Source organism: Polypterus senegalus, chromosome 11 (assembly GCF_016835505.1).
Source record: "Polypterus senegalus isolate Bchr_013 chromosome 11, ASM1683550v1, whole genome shotgun sequence".
NCBI classification, from domain to species: Eukaryota; Metazoa; Chordata; class Cladistia; order Polypteriformes; family Polypteridae; genus Polypterus; species Polypterus senegalus.
Window position 1 is genome coordinate 71734279 of NC_053164.1, and position 18887 is coordinate 71753165.

The 18887-nt window shown below is 36.7% G+C and overlaps 2 protein-coding genes across 3 annotated transcripts in view; one reads left to right on the plus strand and one right to left on the minus strand.

Annotated features, from left to right (window-relative positions):
• The window catches only part of LOC120539182 (putative thiamine transporter SLC35F3), a 75375-nt gene extending 63587 nt beyond the window's left edge, over window positions 1–11788 (plus strand). The window contains exons 5-9 of the mRNA XM_039769014.1: window positions 1977–2102; window positions 5984–6176; window positions 6350–6439; window positions 8106–8389; window positions 8573–11788. Of these exons, the coding sequence (XP_039624948.1) occupies window positions 1977–2102; window positions 5984–6176; window positions 6350–6439; window positions 8106–8338 (642 nt within the window). The 3' untranslated portion in view covers window positions 8339–8389; window positions 8573–11788. The remainder of the gene's footprint in view (window positions 1–1976; window positions 2103–5983; window positions 6177–6349; window positions 6440–8105; window positions 8390–8572) is intronic.
• Window positions 11789–15415: 3627 nt separating this feature from the next.
• LOC120539184 (UTP--glucose-1-phosphate uridylyltransferase-like) overlaps window positions 15416–18887 on the minus strand; it is a 39440-nt gene continuing 35968 nt past the window's right edge. For both annotated transcript variants that reach the window (XM_039769015.1, XM_039769016.1), the window contains one exon: window positions 15416–16491. In XM_039769015.1, the coding sequence (XP_039624949.1) occupies window positions 16384–16491 (108 nt within the window). In that variant the 3' untranslated portion in view covers window positions 15416–16383. The remainder of the gene's footprint in view (window positions 16492–18887) is intronic.

Genomic DNA, 18887 nt, shown 5'->3' on the forward strand with positions numbered 1-18887 from the left:
AACTGTCATCAAAATTTACATTTATAGATAGGCAACAGTCTTTAAAGAAGAGACCTAGGCAACCTTTAAGAAGAATCTGGATGAGATTGGGATAGCTTAGGCAATGTTCACATTAGAAGCTTCATTGCTCAATTATGATTTTTTGCTCAAATCAGATCTTGACGAAACAGATCTTACGTTCAAATGACCTCACCTGTATCTAACTATAATGTGAATGCATCTGTTCTCTGAAACAGCACTCATGTCACACATTGATACGTTTGTGCACAAGTCATCTGTGTTACCAACAAACAAAAAATGTCATATTTGTGAGACTACTCGTGGTATTAAAACCAGCAAAATGAATGCGCTAGTAGCTAAATGAATGTGCTAGGCTCTGGAGGATGGCAAACAGTTTGTCATTTACACACGATTACATCAAAAAGGCGAAGAAATGCCACACGGCTAGCTTTTGCTGCTTTTGCCAATAGACTCTAGTTGCAGACCTCCAGAGGTCCACTCCAGTTAGGAGGTTGTCGCTTTATATTACATCACTGGTTACGCTATGGTTAAGATTAGGGTTTGGAGAGGATTATCTGACTCAAGTCAAGTGAACCAAGTGACAAAAACCTGCATTCCAATTGACTGACAAGTGGAGCTACTGAATCTCAGAGCTGTGCAGGTTTGTAGCTGGATTCATCTTGTTTTCGTAGCTGTTGCTGACACTACTGTAGCAAGAGATGTGTGGGCAATAGAAGGGAGCCAACAATGGTGGGACCATGACTGTTGTTGTTACAGCCACAGCACCCATCCACTGTTGTTCTGCTGCGCTGCTGGTGGTGGCTAATGATGACTTCACTCGATCCATGTGTAAAGGCAAAAAACTGCATGAATTCTGATCGGACCGTTCTCATATCTGCCATGAATTGGATACGTATGAGATCTAGGACTGAAAGTGTCTCATATCTGATTTGAAAAGATTGGATTTCTCTGTCCACACAGCCCTGAAAACATCAGATTTGGCAAACTAAGGCAAACAATCAAATTTGAGTCACTTCAGCCTGCTAATGTGAACGTACTAGCCGTAGTTATTAGTTTAACAAATTAACTTGGTGGACTGAATGGTCCCCTCTCATTTGTCAAATTTCAAATACACTTCTAAGAGCAGTGGAAGTCTCAAATACTATCCATCCATCCATTTTCTAACCCGCTGAATCGGAATACAGGGTCATGGGGGTCTGCTGGAGCCAATCCCAGCCAACACAGGGCACAAGGCAGGGTGCCAACCCACCACAGGACACACACAAATACACCCACACACCAAGGCCAATTTAGAATCACCAATCCACCTAACCTGCATGTCTTTGGATTGTGGGAGGAAACCGGAGTGCCCGAAGGAAACCCACGCAGACACGGGGAGAACATGCAAACTCCATGCAGGGAGGACCCGGGAAGCGAACCCGGGTCTCCCAACTGCGAGGCAGCAGCGCTACCACTGTGCCACCGTGCCGCCCCTCAAATACTATCAAATTATTATTATTATTGGGGAAGTGCCACTGACAAAGGACACAAAACCAAAAGAAGTTGCAGCTATCTTGTATGGTGGATACACCCAAGTCATCATTGCCATGTTTTGGGGGCCCATATGTTACAGGTTGTTGTATATTTTAGAGTGCCTGGCATGACGGCCTCACTATTAAGCCCTTCTGCTCGCTTGCTCTTGATGAGATCACAACAGTGAAAGGCTGAACCACATTCTCTTCCTGCTTTTCTACTTTCCATACCACATGTCTTTTTCCTGGCACTTCTTTTGAATCAGTCTAAGCTTCAGAATGTTTGTTTGTTCTTTTTTCTGCCTTAAGTGTCCATTTTTTAATTAAATTACAGTAATAGTAATAATAATTATAGTTGTCAAATGTCAAACAGTACACTATGTCAAGAACAGATGCACAATTTGTAGTCCTCTGCTTTTCATTTCTGTTTCTGCTTTTTCCCAGATAGTGGCAGCCATACTGTCCATCACTGGGATTGTAATGATGGCTTATGCTGATGGATTTCACAGTGATTCAATCATTGGAGTGGCACTTGCTGTGGGCTCAGCTTCCAGCTCTGCCCTCTATAAGGTCAGTTTTCAGCTCAGTTTAGCTGGAATTGCATTTTTTGTATGTTCTTGTCTGCTTACATTACGTGGCTTTTCCAGCTATTTTTAGTCACAGACTTCACTTACATAATTTAAACCAGTTGGAGGCAGTTGCGGCAAGTTCCCATGAGCTCCATTTATGTAGTCTGACATACCCAGTGTCTCACTCCGATTTGATTTTGTGTTAAGCCGTAGCAGTGGGCTCTGTGTGTACAAGAGCTGTGAACTAGTGAATGTGCAGCCAGAAGTGCAATGCATATAATGCAGGTATGAGGAACAAAAGAGAGGTATGTTTACCTGATGTGTTGTGTTTTACATACCATGACAAAATGAAAAAAAAGAAAAAAATAGACTGAGATTGCAGTTAAATTCAACACTCATTCAACTATGAAGCATTTGTAAAGCACCAGTTCTTTCATGCAGCACGTTAATTGTCAGAAAAAAGGGATGAACTTCCGATAATTTGGAAAGATGAAACTGTGCTTCAAATTCATTATGCAGACTTCTAATTGGTCCTCTGAGTTCTAGTTGTGTAATCGGACATACGCAGGCGAGAAGATCAGCACCTGCAGTTGTCAACTTTGACATCTCCTCTGACTAGAAGCCATTTAATGTGACATAGGCTTTAGTTAAACACAATAAATTTCTAAATATACCCTATATGAAAAGCCCAAGGTGATTTCTCAGATTGATATTCATCCATTTCCTGGACCCACTTATTGCATCGCAAGTTTGTGGATAATCAGCATCTCTTCCTGAAGCATCAGATGCAAGTCAGGAATCATCGATGGGCAGAACTTCAGCCCATTACAGAGCAAACAAACACAACATTTTGATTGTTAAAATGCAAATTGCAATGTTTTGACTAATTAAAATTTCATTTCGGTTGGCTAAATAAACATTTTTATGCATTTAATAAAAGTACATTAATGCTTTTATTATTTAAAATACGAATTAGCACAAAATATTAAATGAAAAAAATTAAATGCATTCTGCATTACACTTTAATGCGCTACTTATAGTTATTGAGAATAAATGTTTTTAGGTTGTAGACCGCATTTCTTAGCTTTTACCTTGCCAATGAAGCAGCAGCCTCCACCATCAGAATCCAGAGACAGCATGGACATCTACTGGGCCTCACTGAGAAATCTCCTTTCTGAATATTCTACCAAAACTATAAAGCAGACCAACTTTATTAATATACAGTATGTGTCAAGATATAGACCATTAAAGAAAGCAGGCAAAACTGAATAGTTGTGTCCAACCTCTAAAGTCCATTGAATTCTGCTCAAAACTCAGAAATGAACACACTCTGTTACCAACTCGAAAATTAAACTTGTCGATCAAGAAGACACGACTCAAAGTGACAACATAAGAATGCTGGGACTCAAAGATGGTACCAAGAAAGATAGTCCAATATCTTCAGTCATCCAGATGTGTGAATTTCTCAAACTTTGTCCCCGAGACCATGCAGTTAATTTCATGTATACTAGTGATGCAGATTTTACTGCCCTTCTGCCTCATAATATCCAATTTTCTACATTTACAGGCTTCCAACTAATTCTGAAGGAAGCAAAATTTTACTTTTGAAGGATCTCTGACCTATTTTTTCCCATGCTTTTGTCCCTTTATAGAGCAGGATGACCATGTCACCAGTTGTCCAATCAATCAATCAATCAATCAACATTTATTTATATAGCACATATTCATACAAAAAAATGTAGCTCAAAGTGCTTTACAAAATGAATAGAAAAATAGAAAACACAATAAAAAATAAACATAAGTCAACATTAATTAACATAGAATAAGTAAGGTCTGATGGCCAGGGCGGACAGAAAAAACAAAAAAAAACTCCAAAAGCTGGAGAAAAAAAATAAAATCTGTAGGGGTTCCTGACCATGAGACCGCCCAGTCCCCTCTGTGCAATCTACCTAAAATAAGTCAAACAGTCCTCTTTGTATTTAGGGTTTTCATGGAAGGACCTGATGATGATGGTCACGTAGACTTCTGGCTTTCAGTCCATCAATGTTGGTGCATCATGATGCTTTGAGTAGGTGATGGTGGCGCAGGTTGCCACCACAAAGAAACCGGAAAAAGAAACAGACGAGAGAGTTGGGGTCAGTCCGGAAAGCATGTTCCACTGAGCTTCAGCCGTATTTATTTTACCTTGTTAAATAGAAAATGAGTTTTGGATCAACACATTCCCAATTCAATTTTAATGCCAACACCGCTTCATTCTGACAATGTCTTCGCTCATACTGTGCTGCTTGCCATGTTCATCTTATTCAGCACATTCTTTTTTAAGCTCACAATCAAGTTATGACATGAATACTTTATTGTTGTCTGCAATCTCTTTTTGAGCTGTGTTTATTTTCCTTATATGATATCGATGTTATACATTATTAAGTGCACCTCTGTTCAGCTGGGGACTTTTTGCATTGTGTGTCTGTTTGATGAGTTCTGTGGAGTGGGAAGATGGCAGCCTTATTACATTTGCTGTATGATTTTTTGGTCACCAGGTTCTGCATTTACTCCTCTTCCTATTTTCTACCCTTTCCTTCTTGTCTTTTATACTATTGTAATGAGGCATTGTATATTGTAATGAGACATCTTTCGGTGAATCACATACTCGAGGACATCAGTAGAAATTAAGGGCAAGTGCATTTAAAACTGAAGCCAAGAAGCACTTCTTTACACAAAGAGTTGTGAGACATATAGTGGAAACAGATAACTTAACAACCTTTAAGCAGAATCTGGAGATATTGAGACAGATCCGCTATTAGCTAAATAAACAGGCTTGATGGGCCGAATGCTCTCCTCTTGTTTGTCAGATTTCTTATGTTCATTGAATTTCTAGGTTTTTGTGTAATTCCAGAGCAGCACATTTGTTTAGTGGTACCACAGCTGCCTTGCAGTAGGGTGGAGTTTGGATGTTCTCCCCGTGTCTGCATGGGTTTCTTCTGGGTGATCCGGTTTCCTCCCACTGTCCAAAGTCATGGAGGTTAGGCAGATTGGCGATGCTAAACTGGCCCTATGAAGTATGTGGTGTGTGAGAGTTTGATTACCCTGCAATGTCCAGGGGATTGTTCCTGCCCTTTGCTCTATACTTGCTAGGATAGGCTTCAGCCCCCAGAGATCCTACTTAGGATTAAGTAGGTTTAGCAAATGGTGTTATATTATAAGAGTAAGGCGTTAAATTGTAATCCAGAAACTTTACTATGCAAATAGTTTGTAAACTGTATTAGAGGAAATATATTTTAATTATGTTATACAATATACATAAATGTTTTGAAACCATAAAATAATACAGGTACATATCTGGGGCAGTTTCCTGTCTTGCATCAGCCCCTGATGACCCCAACTTGAGTTAACCAGGTCTAAGAATGTTATACTATGCTATAAATAAAGCATGTTTTTACAAAATAAAATTTCTGTATTATATGGGCCTGATTTTTTAAAAAAGTATTTTGTTATATCCCTTAGTGCATTAAATTATTATGCTTAATTAATTAAAACATAGGGTTAGTTTGTTTATTTTTCTTCAGGTTCCAAGCATAAAACTATATTTTCTAAGACAGGTTGCAGGGTCAAGTGATTAAAATATTGTACCGTTAAACAACGAGGTTGGTGATTCACTGTGTGCTATTTAGTTGCTGTACTGTGTATCCCTGAGGTATTTTGCTTAGCCAAAAAAACACTTGTAAACAAATGTACTTTGTGTAGCTATGCACTTGCAAAGCAACACGGGATTGTGTTCAAAATAGAAAAATACTCTGTAAAGCTTATTAAAAATAAAAGATTTTTTTTCCTTGATAAAGAAGGCCTGGCATCATTCCATTAATTTACAGCTGCTTCCTTTTTCAGGTATTATTTAGGCTCTTGGTGGGAGATGTGAAATTTGGGGAAGCAGCCGTTTTCCTCACTACGCTTGGTGTTTTTAACATCCTGCTCCTGTCATGGATTTGCGTCATCTTGTATGTCACAAAGGTGGAATATTGGCCTTCTGTCCAAGATGTCCCCTGGGAACAACTCTGTAGCCTTGCTGCTCTATTACTAGGTAGGGATATTAACTTTAACAAACAGGAAATATGTAACATTAAACTGTAAATTGTAACTTTCTATGTGCTAGTATTATTTATTCTTTTAAAACCTGCAAATTTGTCTTTGTTTGAATTACCTAATTCTGTTTTCTGTACTTCACATTGACACTTATTTTGCCTTTTTTTTTAGCTTTTAACTTGCTGGTAAACTTTGGAATTGCACTAACCTACCCCACCCTTATATCTGTGGGCGTCTTTCTGAGTGTGCCAGTCAATTCAGGTGAGCAGTCACGGAAGCAGCACTCCGTCACACACTGGCTCAGAGCCGAGAGGTCTTTGTTATATCCAAGGAATTAGTTTTCTTTTTGTCAGGAAAAATCTGTGATACCTAATAAAATAGAAAATAATTCCATTAATTAAGTAAGAGTTAAAAAACACAAAGCAAGCATTAGGCTTTTCATGATTTCACATGGGTAAATAGAAAATTGTAACGTATTTGTATCTTTATTCAAGTTGGTAACACTGCAAATATTGAGAAATACGGCAGGAAAATTTCTTAAGACTCATAATGTAACAGTAGACTTGTTTTCTTTCATTTGTCCATAAAGTGAATCGTAACATTTTAAGTAAGTGCTTTACTTTAATTTTTATTGCCAGCTACAAGCCTGTTATTGACAGCAGCAGCTCTCCGCTATCCAACAAAGTAATCTTTATATGTATGGGAGGGCTTTTGTTTGTTTTTTTATATTTCTATTTTTGTTTTTTGGGAGCTTCTGTACAATGTTATTTTATCCTTGAGAACAAATAAAGTATCATTTAACCTAGGGAACACATTTCAGTGAAGAATTTCATTACACACTGCTCATTACTGAGGAAGGAAACACTTTATGACCAAATATAGTTAACTAAACCTGATGTAAATATCAAGGAGACTGAAAACTTCAACGGTGTTGAGTTCCCAGTTTAATAATATAGGACTTATTTGTGTGAAAAAAGGCAGATAGATGCTGCCCAGATGGGAAAGTGTGCTTCTTCTTGTTCAAAGAGGCTGTGGACAGCACAGTTGTGTTGCCTACATTGGTCTATCGCCAAAGGATATCCATTTTCATTTAGAGACCTCCTTGACCAAAGACCATAAGCAGATATGACAGGTCTTTGGTTGCAACGGCCTTCTGCCTGAGAACAGGAGCAGAAGCATTACAACCTGCTAATCCATTTTCCCAGTGCCCTTTCAAATTACTCACAGTAATGAGACATTCACCATGCTCACGTGTTTGACAACATATCACAGTAAATATATCCTAACACAGGGTCATGGGCGTCTGCTGGAGCCAATCCCCACAAGCAAATTTTAGGACACCAACACTTTCATCCCCATTTAATCAAACTAAACCAAGGTAAACACAAATAGCCGCTATGTGCATAAAATGAAACAGAAAAGTCCAAAATGAACACAGGAAGCCATCAGGGTTTGTAATTCCATGAATTTAGTCAACAGGTAGGAGGTCCATCCTGCAGTGCATTCTGTTCAGAATGAAATGCCTCCTACCAGTGGCTGCGGGATTTATAGCTGGGGAACTGAAAAGGGGCGGAGTCAAATGCTGTCACTAGGCGTCTTCTCAGTACTGTGGCGGGACTAGGACAAAGTTAGTGCCAGTATCCCTGGTATGGTAGTATACATTTTAGAGGAGTCTGAAGGGTAATCCACAGAATGCATGCATGGCAAATATCTCTGAACAATGAATACAAAGAGGTAACAGGAGCAACAATTAGAGTATTAGTCTGCTCTGCTGTCAATGTAACAAACCTAAAAATATTGCTAAATAATTGTAGATGGAAAAGCTCTTCAAGTTTCTTTAATTATTTATAAAAAAAAAATTGTTGAAGAGTTAATGCAGCCGTGGATCTGGAGATTACTGACTAATGCAGTCATATCAACATTACAGCTGTAGACTTGTGTCTACAAACAACGGAAGAGTTCAGCAAAGTCCGTCTTGCTGCAACTGGAATTATTGGACTAGGATTCCTGCTTTTGTTGCTGCCTGAGGAGTGGGATGAGACCGCCCTTCGTTGCATTGAGAGGATTAAGAGGGACAGACAACGAGAGGAGAGTCCAGAAGATGGAGACGAGAGTGGAGTGGTGACACGAGGCAAAAGCAAAATGGCAGTCCTAACTTGAGAGTTTAGTGCGATTGTGAATGCTTCCATCAACAAATCTTCCCTGGGAATGGTAGCTGGTTATTTTATTTATTTATTTATTTAATATAAATTTGATTTTTTGCTTAACAATATTGTATTAGAGCAGATAACCAACAGCCTAAATGCTGTTTACAACTACATTTCCAATAAATAGAAGATAAAACAAGTATTTAATATTTACTTATGTGTTTGCTTTTGCATTTTTGTCTTACAGAAGCCTGCTTTCAGCTTTATTACCTTGGTGCCTGATCCTGAATGCTAGCAGAAGAATGCATTTTCCTCCCTTGGTGGAATAGTTTGGCTAGTCAGTAAATGCTCAAATCTTTCAAAGTTGGCGGCTGATGCTGAGAGGCCTTGAATAATTGTGGCTTTACATCCATCTTAAATTGAACAGACAAAAAGCATCTTTCTTTTTATCTTGAAAACCTTGCAAATAATTTTGGTTGCATAGTCTTATCATCTCATCATGTCCTATCCTAGAAGCTTGAAGATTTATAATCTAACAGTTTGCTCTTTAAAGCTCTCTTATATGACAACAAGGCAGACATATGAGGAAAAAGTGTGGACTTGCAGCATGTGTAAAGACTGCTGTTTCAAAATCAAAAATTCCAAAACAAAGTTTATTTATTGGCATGAATTGCTTTACAGATGTTCCGACTGTAGCATAACTAACATCTGTGCTCTGGTTAGAGGGCCAGAAAACAGAAGAGACTAAAATTCAGACTTTAAAAAAACCCCTGCAAGACTCTGCCACCTGCATCTTCTTCTAATCTGGGAGAGCTGCGATCACAATGATGAATGTTTTGCGAACTTGAATGTATGAACACCAATACCAAAAAGAAAATTTCTAAGTCTTGATCTTCAAGAAGTTCAAATTTTAAAATCTATGAGCAAGAAAGAACTTTCCTCCTAGCATGACAAAACAGATCTGATGTATGACAAGTCTATAGAATACATACAGATATTGTATGTAATGGGAGAAGAACTGACACATTATACAGACATTACTCTTTATTACAGTTTTATGCAAGCACGTATACTTTTTTTAAAAAAATAAATAAATCTAAAATATATGACCATCTGCCTGTCCATTTCTTAAAAGATATTTTTTTGTCTTTGGCTTAAGTAACACTAGAATAGAACGAGCTAGAGGAACCAAATATGCTGGAAAGTATATTTGGTTAATCCAGAATCTACAGCTCAAAAAGAACAACCATGACGGATGTTAGTACAGTGTGAGAGAACATCGAGACCTCTACTCCATTCCTAGTTAGTGAATGTTGTATCCAAACTGGGGCTGATAATTCCTTTACTAAATTTTTAATATTTCATACTCTCACTAAAACTATTCACTTTTCAAGGCCACAGATTTCTTGTCATAAAAATAATATAAGATTACAAACACTGGTCTGCAAAAAAAAAAAAAACTTTTAGATGTCCTTTACAGAAAATATAAATTACACATGCAATTGTTTTAAATATGATTATTATTTACAAAAAGAAGTCACTTGGTACTTTTTCCCTCTTGTAGTCCTCTGAAGGTGCTTCATGGTGGAAGGACAAACAGACATCTGCTAACACAGTCTCACTCCACTTTCCACTATGCTGTCCCTCTGTCTGAGAGATGTCCTGGTGGACCGTCTTCCCGTGTTCATCAGAGGGCCCCCATGTTCTCTTTTACCTGGTCAAGACAATAGATGAATCAACCCAACCTTTCTATAAAAAACATTTAAACTACAGCATTCTCTCTTCTGGACAATAAACAATAAACAGGCATTTTTCTAACCTTTTAAGTATAAATTCCTGGCTATTGTAAAGGAATAAGCCAAGAGAAAAAAAATGCTGATCAAGAACCAAAATTACGTAGCAACACTTAATTTTGGGTTGTTTCCACCTCAACTAATATTAAGACTGACATTTTTTTCAGCTCAAAATATACTTCAAATAATATTCCAAGCATGAAAAATACTTATTTTTAAAAAACTTAATTATTTTCTAAATGGTGTTTTTCAATAAATCCTAAATCTTGCAGAAATCTTACAGAAACAGCACATCTAAATGATTTTTTTGATGCAGACCAGTAAAACTTAAATATTTTAACTAGAACTGAAGACGGAATTACTTCAATTTAAATAGTTTTGCAAAAAAAAAAAAAAAATCTTCCAAGTTATATTCAATTAAAAAAGCATCACATTGAAATTGCCCAGCAATTTTTTTTCACTTTTTTATTTATTTACAAACTTTCCCTTATTGTAAAATGCATATGTATTAAGACTTGAAATGTGGGGAGAGGAGGCCTATTTTTTCTACCCCATTTAGTTAAATTAATATTAGACGAGGACATTTTCTGTAATTTCCTTTTTAATACCATGTAAAAAAAAAACCCAAAAACCGGGAAAGAGCCCATGTCTGTATTTTTCAAGGCTGTATAAAAAAAAAATAAGAGAACTGGATAATGTCATGCAAAAAGAAGAATTTAAAGACAGGGGATAATATTTTAAATTCTACCACTTCAAATATAAAGAAGATTAGGTTGCTTAATTTACTCAGTTTGTATATGTCTGTGTTATTAGAATATGAAATATATCCCAGGATGGACAATATTCCTTAATGCCAGGCATTAACAAACACATCATTTTATGTTTCCAATTTCAATTTTATTTCTAGCTGTTCCAGTAAAGTTTTTTTTTTTTAAATAAATGCTAAAATTCTATCTTGTTAAATTAAAAAAATATGGACATTAGAGCATTGTGCATGAGCATTTTATTCCTGGCTCATGAAAGCATCCTGCATGTTTGCTTGCCAAAGGTCCACAATCTATTTAGAGACTTTAAATGCTGACGATTGACTCTTTAACCAGTAAGTCCTGACCTGATGGATCACACTGCAGATAAGCAAACCAAAAGCAATATCTCTGTGAAGTTTTACCAGGCTGCAACACACTTCTTTACCAAGACATATGTGTCGCTTACAGACTGGCATGTTTGCCAAGCTATTGGCTTCCAAAGCACTTCTTATTAACTAGCATAACCTTAAAAAAGATTTCAGATAATTATTTCCCAGGCTTTTTTATGATTTTAAAATGTATTTTAATGTAAAGCTCTAATATAATGATTGCAATACAAGTCTTTCTATTGTCATATTAAACCAAATTGTTGTATTAATAGGCATGTACATAATTTGTAAATATCTTTTACAATAAAACTTTACTGACATTTTGTATATGATCACCTTTCTTCATCCATATTTATATACTTTTTCAAGTAATCAAATCTTTCTTTTCTCTGGTTGGATATATGACAAGCCAATCTAACATGTAAAAATACTAGAAATTAAGTCATTTTAAACAGAATTATAAAAAAGTTATAAAGCATACAAAGATACCCCCAATGTTCTGCGGAATTAAAATTATTGCACAGTGGTGCAGAGATCAGGGCTGCTTCCTCAAGACTCCAGAGGACTGGGTTTGAATCCTGGCCTGTACACCGTTGGAGCTGGATTTTACATTTACAGTACCAAGTGTCCTAATGGGTTTTTCACAGTGTACTATGCTTTTCCATACAATCGAAAGATGTACAGGTTTGGCTGTTTGTTTACTCTGATTTGACCCAGTATGAATAATGTGGATGCGTATATAAATTTGCCCTGCAATGGACATTGTCCGATCCAGGCCTGTCTTCTACCTTACACCAAGAAGTACCAGGATGGATTCAGACTCCCCTGACCATTTAACAAAAAAGAATTTGTCCAACAGAACTGTAGATGCAGCACTCTGTTCAAGAAAAAATTCAAAAATCACCAGGAATTCAAAAGCTGCTTCCTCTGGTGACTCAACATTATTTGATGACAAAATGGAAACATTAAATGTATATGAATTATTTTCAGGGACTCGGAGATAGGATTTAGCCATTAATTGGGTGCAGGCTATAAAGCATCTTTTAATTTAAATATACTAAGGGGCTCTGTCCCCTGCTCGCTTTGCTCGCCAACCCCTGGATGGGCTCTATGCACTAGCTACTTTGCGGCTCTGTCGCTCACGTATGGGGAAGCAGATATACAATTCAAACAGATTGTTATTTTCATGGGAATTGTTACATATGCATAATAGAACTAACTATTTTACATTACAGCGAGTAATTAACCATAGTAAAAAAAAAAGTAAATTGAAATAAAATTATGTTTCATGTTATGTTAAATAGAGATATTCGTTGCGTTATACGTTTTTGTTCTGTTTGGCTTTGAAATTAACATGCAAACACTTTTTAAATTCACACTTTTACTGTAAAACTTCAGTAAAAACAATATTTGGAATTAACTTTTCTTCAATTTTGCATTGAATTTTGATTCTGTATTTGGACTTACATCTTGACAACGCAACATATAACTGCCCATGAGTGAATATCATTTCTTTCTCTCTAATAAATAAACTGACTTTTTCGAATGTTTGTCTCTGCGATTTGTTAATTGTCATAGCAAAAGCTACTCTAATGGAAAACTGCAAATGTTTTAATACAAATGCCATATCAATTCCAAGTCTCATATGTCTCACATGAATAAAACCCAGCATTCTGCAGTAAGGACATCATACCAATCATAAAAACATGGTGGCAATGGTGTGTGATATTATACAATGCTTTTCTGCATTACAATCTGGACCACTTCTCTAGATGATGTAATAATGAATTCTACTCCATATTATGAAATTATTAAAATCAATGTTCAATTACCCATCAATGTGCTGAAGCTCAAGTTTAGTAGTGTCATGCAGCAAGACAATGACTCAAAACACAAAAGAAAGTCCATACAATAATGGAGAAAAATAAATAAATTAAAAGTTTTCGACCAAGCAGGTTAACCTGCAGACTTACAGAAAGTGGATATGCTGTTCTACTTAAATAAGCAGTTCCTGCAGTGTTTCAAAATAAAAGAAGCTTTGCAAAGAAAAGCTGGACAAAATTTATCCAAAATGCTAAGAAAGACTGATTGGTGTGTGTGTGTGTGTGTGCCCTGCGGTGGGTTGGCGCCCTGCCCGGAATTTGTTCCTGCCTTGTGCCGTGTGTTGACTGGGATTGGCCCCTGAGACCCCTGTGACCATGTGTTAGGATATAGCGGGTTGGATAATGGATGGATGGACTGATACTGAATTAAAGAAAGTGTTTGGATGGATTCATTGAAGCTAAAGGTGGTACATCCTGTTATAAAGTGTTATGAGATCTTTCTTTGTCACATAGTGCTACTTGGTATAGTACAACTTTGTTAAGTCAATAAATACCATAATAAAGAAAATATATCTTATTTGTTAACCCAGGTGTCTTTTATCTAATATTAAACTTTCATTGAAGACTAGAGATGAGGGAACTACATGGTGTTCCTTTCGTCTTTGGAGAAATCACAGTATTCGAGAAGTCAATGAGGATGGACAAAAAAACTAGACTTGACTAGATTATAATGGTGCAATCATCTTTAAAGTTTACCTGATGGCTATGGAAACATCTGCCAACTCTACTGGATCAATTACTGCGGCCAAAAAGGCGACCTGAGCTGCCAACCACTGCATCACTGTGCCTCCATTAGATCAAAGAAGAAAGAACACAGTCAGAGACAGCAAACTTATATTACGTTAAAACAAAGCAGAAATACCGAAATCGTAGTCACAAGTCAGAAAAAAATATATACTGTAGGTCGTTTTATGTTGATTTATGTGAATTATGTGTATTGCTTTGTGTGCTTTTCAGAAAACAGCCCAGCAGCAGTTCACCACCCCCACCTCTCGCACTGCCACTGCCGCAGCAGCACACAGGGAAATGCACGCAGCAACAGACGTTTTATCTTGATTTATGTGAGAAACTATTGCTTTTGGTGCTTTTCAGAAAATTTTTGGAAAAATATTCAGTTCTAGGAGAAATGTGAAAAAAATCAGTCCTTAAACAATTAAAGGCAGAAAACTCAAAGTGGCATGTCATGATTGAAGCCACAGGCTCTCCAATCTGTCTGTGTTGATGCTTTGTACGTTTTTTTCTATTAAAAAGATAAAAAATATCTAGTAAATAGTAACAAATGTTTCATTATAATTGCAATAGAGTTTCCTGTGTTTGGTTGGCGTCGGGCTCTTTCATTTTTTATTTTCATTCTCCACGTGGCTAATTATGCATGCAGAGATAACTCGCTATTTATGCCGTATATGTATGAACCTGTATTATTTACTTATTTGTTAAGCTCCTTAAATTCAGTTCACCTACTGTACACAATATTAATGTATCTTTATAGCTTTACATTTTACAGTGTTTACTTTTAGGAAAATGGAAAAAAACGGGTATGAATACCAATTCTGTAGTAGTTCACCAGCTGTCTTAGCACCTTTCTCTGCTAACCCCGAGTTTCTCTCAGTGTTCCAGTCTGCAGTGTGTCAGCCAGTAGGCTATAAATACATCAATACTAACTGGGAGCATGATGGTGTGCTCTTCATAGTACCAACCAATGCACGACCATGCCTCGTGAGATCAAAGGGGAAAGAACATAGTGAGAGATGCGCAAGCTTCGTAACCAGTCTGTAAAGTAAATGATCAGCATTATATACCTTGAGAGGCAGTCCCATGCAATGTTGGCTCTGGGGGATGTCATGCTGGCCTCGCAACGCATTATGGGACTCTGTAAAAAAAAGTCCTCCTAAACTGGATGAATTATCAGTAAATAATTCACCAAACAAGGGTGAATGTGAAAGCAGCAAATTCACTGTGAATAAAGCTTTGGTGAAATTAGCTGATCAACTCTTTTGAAAACATGAAAAAGTTCAGCATCAAAATTTTGCAATAATGGAGGAAATCAGGAAGAAGACAAATACTTTTTCACTGATTTGTATATTGCTGATACCTGCTTGAACCAATTCTGTTTCATAAATGACAATTTGTAACGTTTATCGGAGTTACTTATGCATGGACCCCAGAAACAGATTTAAATCAAAAATGGTGGCAAAAAAAAAAACTTATTTTTAAAATAAAAACAAATTCATCTAATTCAACACAGCATTTTCTGTAATACTTTTTTGTAATAATCATCATTTATTACACCAATAAATATTTTTATAGTATAAAATCATAATTAGCAATCAACAACTGATAGTTTAAGTTACCAAGTGAAAAATAAAAAAAATGAACAAGAAAACACAAAATATTCATTTACACTTACAGGTTAAAATTTTCTGGACCATAGGAGTGGAACAACTACAGTATCAACTTGTCTTTCTTTTCTAAGTATTCTTTGCAATGTAGCATAAGAACCAGTACTGGCTACTTGTGTAAACAAGTGCAACACCTAGAAAGGTATTCCAAGTATTCTATGGTACATTTCCAGTTGCCAGAATGGCAGCCATTAAATGGAATACGGTCCAGAATGCCAATGGCTAGCGGAGACCAAACAGCAGCATAGTCATAGTGTAAATCTATATTCCTGGTCAAAGCTTGAGGGATGTAAAATATAAAAATGAATACTAGCTGGGATTAGAGAAGAACAAACTGATGAGCTAGTGGAGACATTTGGAGATGAGGTGGAGTCACACTGGCAGTTACACCCAGGATGGCTGTGGGCAAGACTAATATAGGACTAAAGTGTGTATATCACTCCTTCCTTGATCATTTTTTCAAGTGTCTTCAACTTAACCCTCTTTAAATTACTTTATAAAAATAATAAATAGTTGATATGAATTTTTAAAGAATGTCAGCGGCACCCTGCATAAACATACAAAAGTTTCCAGATATTTTTCTTTTTATAAACTATAAAGTAATTGTCCCATTCACCGCTATTGTTGTAAAAACAGAAGAAAATATTATACAGTAGTACAAAAACAGAAATGTACATTAAAGAGAATAGCCAGTAGAAAATGGCAACTGCAGCAGTCCAATATCTATTTAAAAATGTTGACAAAATCCAGTAAAAACATTTTTCCAGTCTGGCTGTCCCCATAAAAAAGTCTTCAAAGAGTTTCTAGCATTCTTTGAATGGAAGGAAAGGAGAAAGAAACTTGGTGACTCAGTGATCTAGGAGACTGAGGTTTCCAGAAACCACTTTGTTTTCAAGCACAGAACCGCTTGGGATGGTGATTTTACATCCATGATTTGCGATGATAATCACTGATCCCTGCAAAAGACAATACGTCCAAGTTATTTATGTTCATTTATATACAAATATCAGTTCTAGGAGGTTGATTCTGTTCATCTGAACATAGTTTTTTTTTTTTCTTTTGATACGCTTCATCACTCATCCAAGTGACTTCCTCAGTCTCAGTTGACTGCAGGTTTCTCCAACCTTATAGACAGTACCTTGGCCTAATGACTGAACTAGCACCATTGACTAACAATGGGCTGTGTGATCAGTGATATGCAAATTGTCCATTGATCAATGGCCTTGAGTACCATTAACAGAGAGTTGGGGAATGGCTGCAATCACCGCATTGTAAGATGGTGAAAGATGTCCCCTTTGGTCCCCTCCTCTGTCCAGATGAACAGAATCAACCTTCTAGAATTTCCTTACCTGGATTATTGAGCATGCATCAAGACACAAATATCAGTTCAAAATATCTGTAACAAATGACTATTAACCCATATACACTGGAAAAACATAATCTACTATAGAAACAATTGTGAGGACATGCGATGGATATGTGTTTCCACAAAAAGGTCACAGACTCCAGTTCAGTCCCTGACATTTGTATATACTCTGTGTTCACATGGATTAAAAATGATTGTCACATTTAAACCAGCCCCATAAGTGACCTCGCGATAGGGCTGGTCTTAGTCAAGCTTCATTGCCTATACCGGCTTTGGCTACTGGTAACACTGTCCAGAAAGATGCAAGTCTGAGAAACTTCAAATGAGCAGCATCATCTTGTAACTGAGAAAGAAGTGTTACAAAAAAACAGGACATTTAATTCCTATGGCAGTCAATGTCTCAGTAGATTTTGCATGTTCTTCCTGTGCCCACATAGGTTTTCACTGGGCAATATTTTTTTCAAATGCACAGTAATCAATCTATAAATTGTCATGCCTGTCCCACATATTGAGAACAAATGTTCTAACAGAAACAGCTTGTTTTATATTAAAAAAAATGTTTCTACATGTACATTTGGAGTTATTCTCAATTTGTAGATATTTTTCTCTGCCACATATGGTCTGGATGTGATTACATGGTTAAGTCTATGTCCATATGCACACAATCTAAAGGTGACATACAAATGTCTTCATTGTCCTGTGTTCTATGTTAACACCATGGTCCTGGAGGAACGTTGTTTCGTTTCACTGTATGCTGTACTACTGTTTATGGATGGAATGACAATAAATGCTCTTGAATCTTGAATCTTGAATGAGAATGGGAGCCATTTTATTTAATCTCATGTCCTTGAGAATTGCTGTTCTTTGTTGCACTGCTCACATGCTTGAGCACAGCCTAAAAATACCTAAACTTATTATACTTAACTAATTTTTAGATGTTGAAATTTTGCTCTAAAATCTCAATTTGTATCTGTGTTTTTTCCCCCCAAAAGTTCTTTACCTAAATTGAAGATCCCTGTATTTTGAATATCAGTATTCTAGAGAAAATAACTATAAAGAGATCTCTGTCTTCTTAATGAAATGAAAAAGTGCTTATGTAATTTTTTCCTTATATAGCACCTTTCACAGACCAAAGCCGAAAAGCAGTGCATCATGATACAGTCAAATAAATGGACAGCAGAAAATTCACATATAAACACAATAGAACAATATGACTCACAGGAATGCTACACAAAGGCTTGTCCAAAGAAAAACGTCTTAAGTTGACCTATGAATGTCTAAATGAAATGAGCCAGACAGAGGACCAGGAGGAGATTATTCCATATTAATGGTGCAAAAGACTGAAAAGCATAATTACCACATAGCTTTAGTCTGGCACGTGATTTCCCAGATCTAAGAGCTAAACGAGCAATGTGATGACACTCAAGGGTCACTAATGTACTGGGGCCTGGCTGCGGAGGGATTTATAAGTGAAAAATAATATTTTGAATTGAATTATTAATTCTAACGGCAGCCAATGGAGTGAAGTCTAAAGAGGTTTTTAAGATGGAAGAAACAATAATGATGAGGGACCTTACATGGGCATCAAAGGTGAGGGTCCGCTCAAAAATGACACCCTGGTTACAAAGACATGTTTGAGTGTAAGTAGACATCTTTGTAATTCTTTGATTAATGACAGGATGCAAATCAGGCGGGGCAAAGATGAAGACCTCAGTTTTCTGTGGATTTAATCATAAATAAGTGACAGATAATTATTAGCTTTGAACAAACAATAAACCACGAAAGCTAGCTTGTGTAATTGTTGAAGCTTAAAGGAGCAGTAACGCTGAATATCATCATCATATAAGTGGTAAGAGACCTTGTCAAACAAACTAATAAACTGAGCTCAGAGTTATATATACAGTATAACAAAAATAAAAGGGACCTCAAGGACAGATCCTTGAGACATGCCACATGACAACGAGGAACTTGCAGAAGTGTACTCAC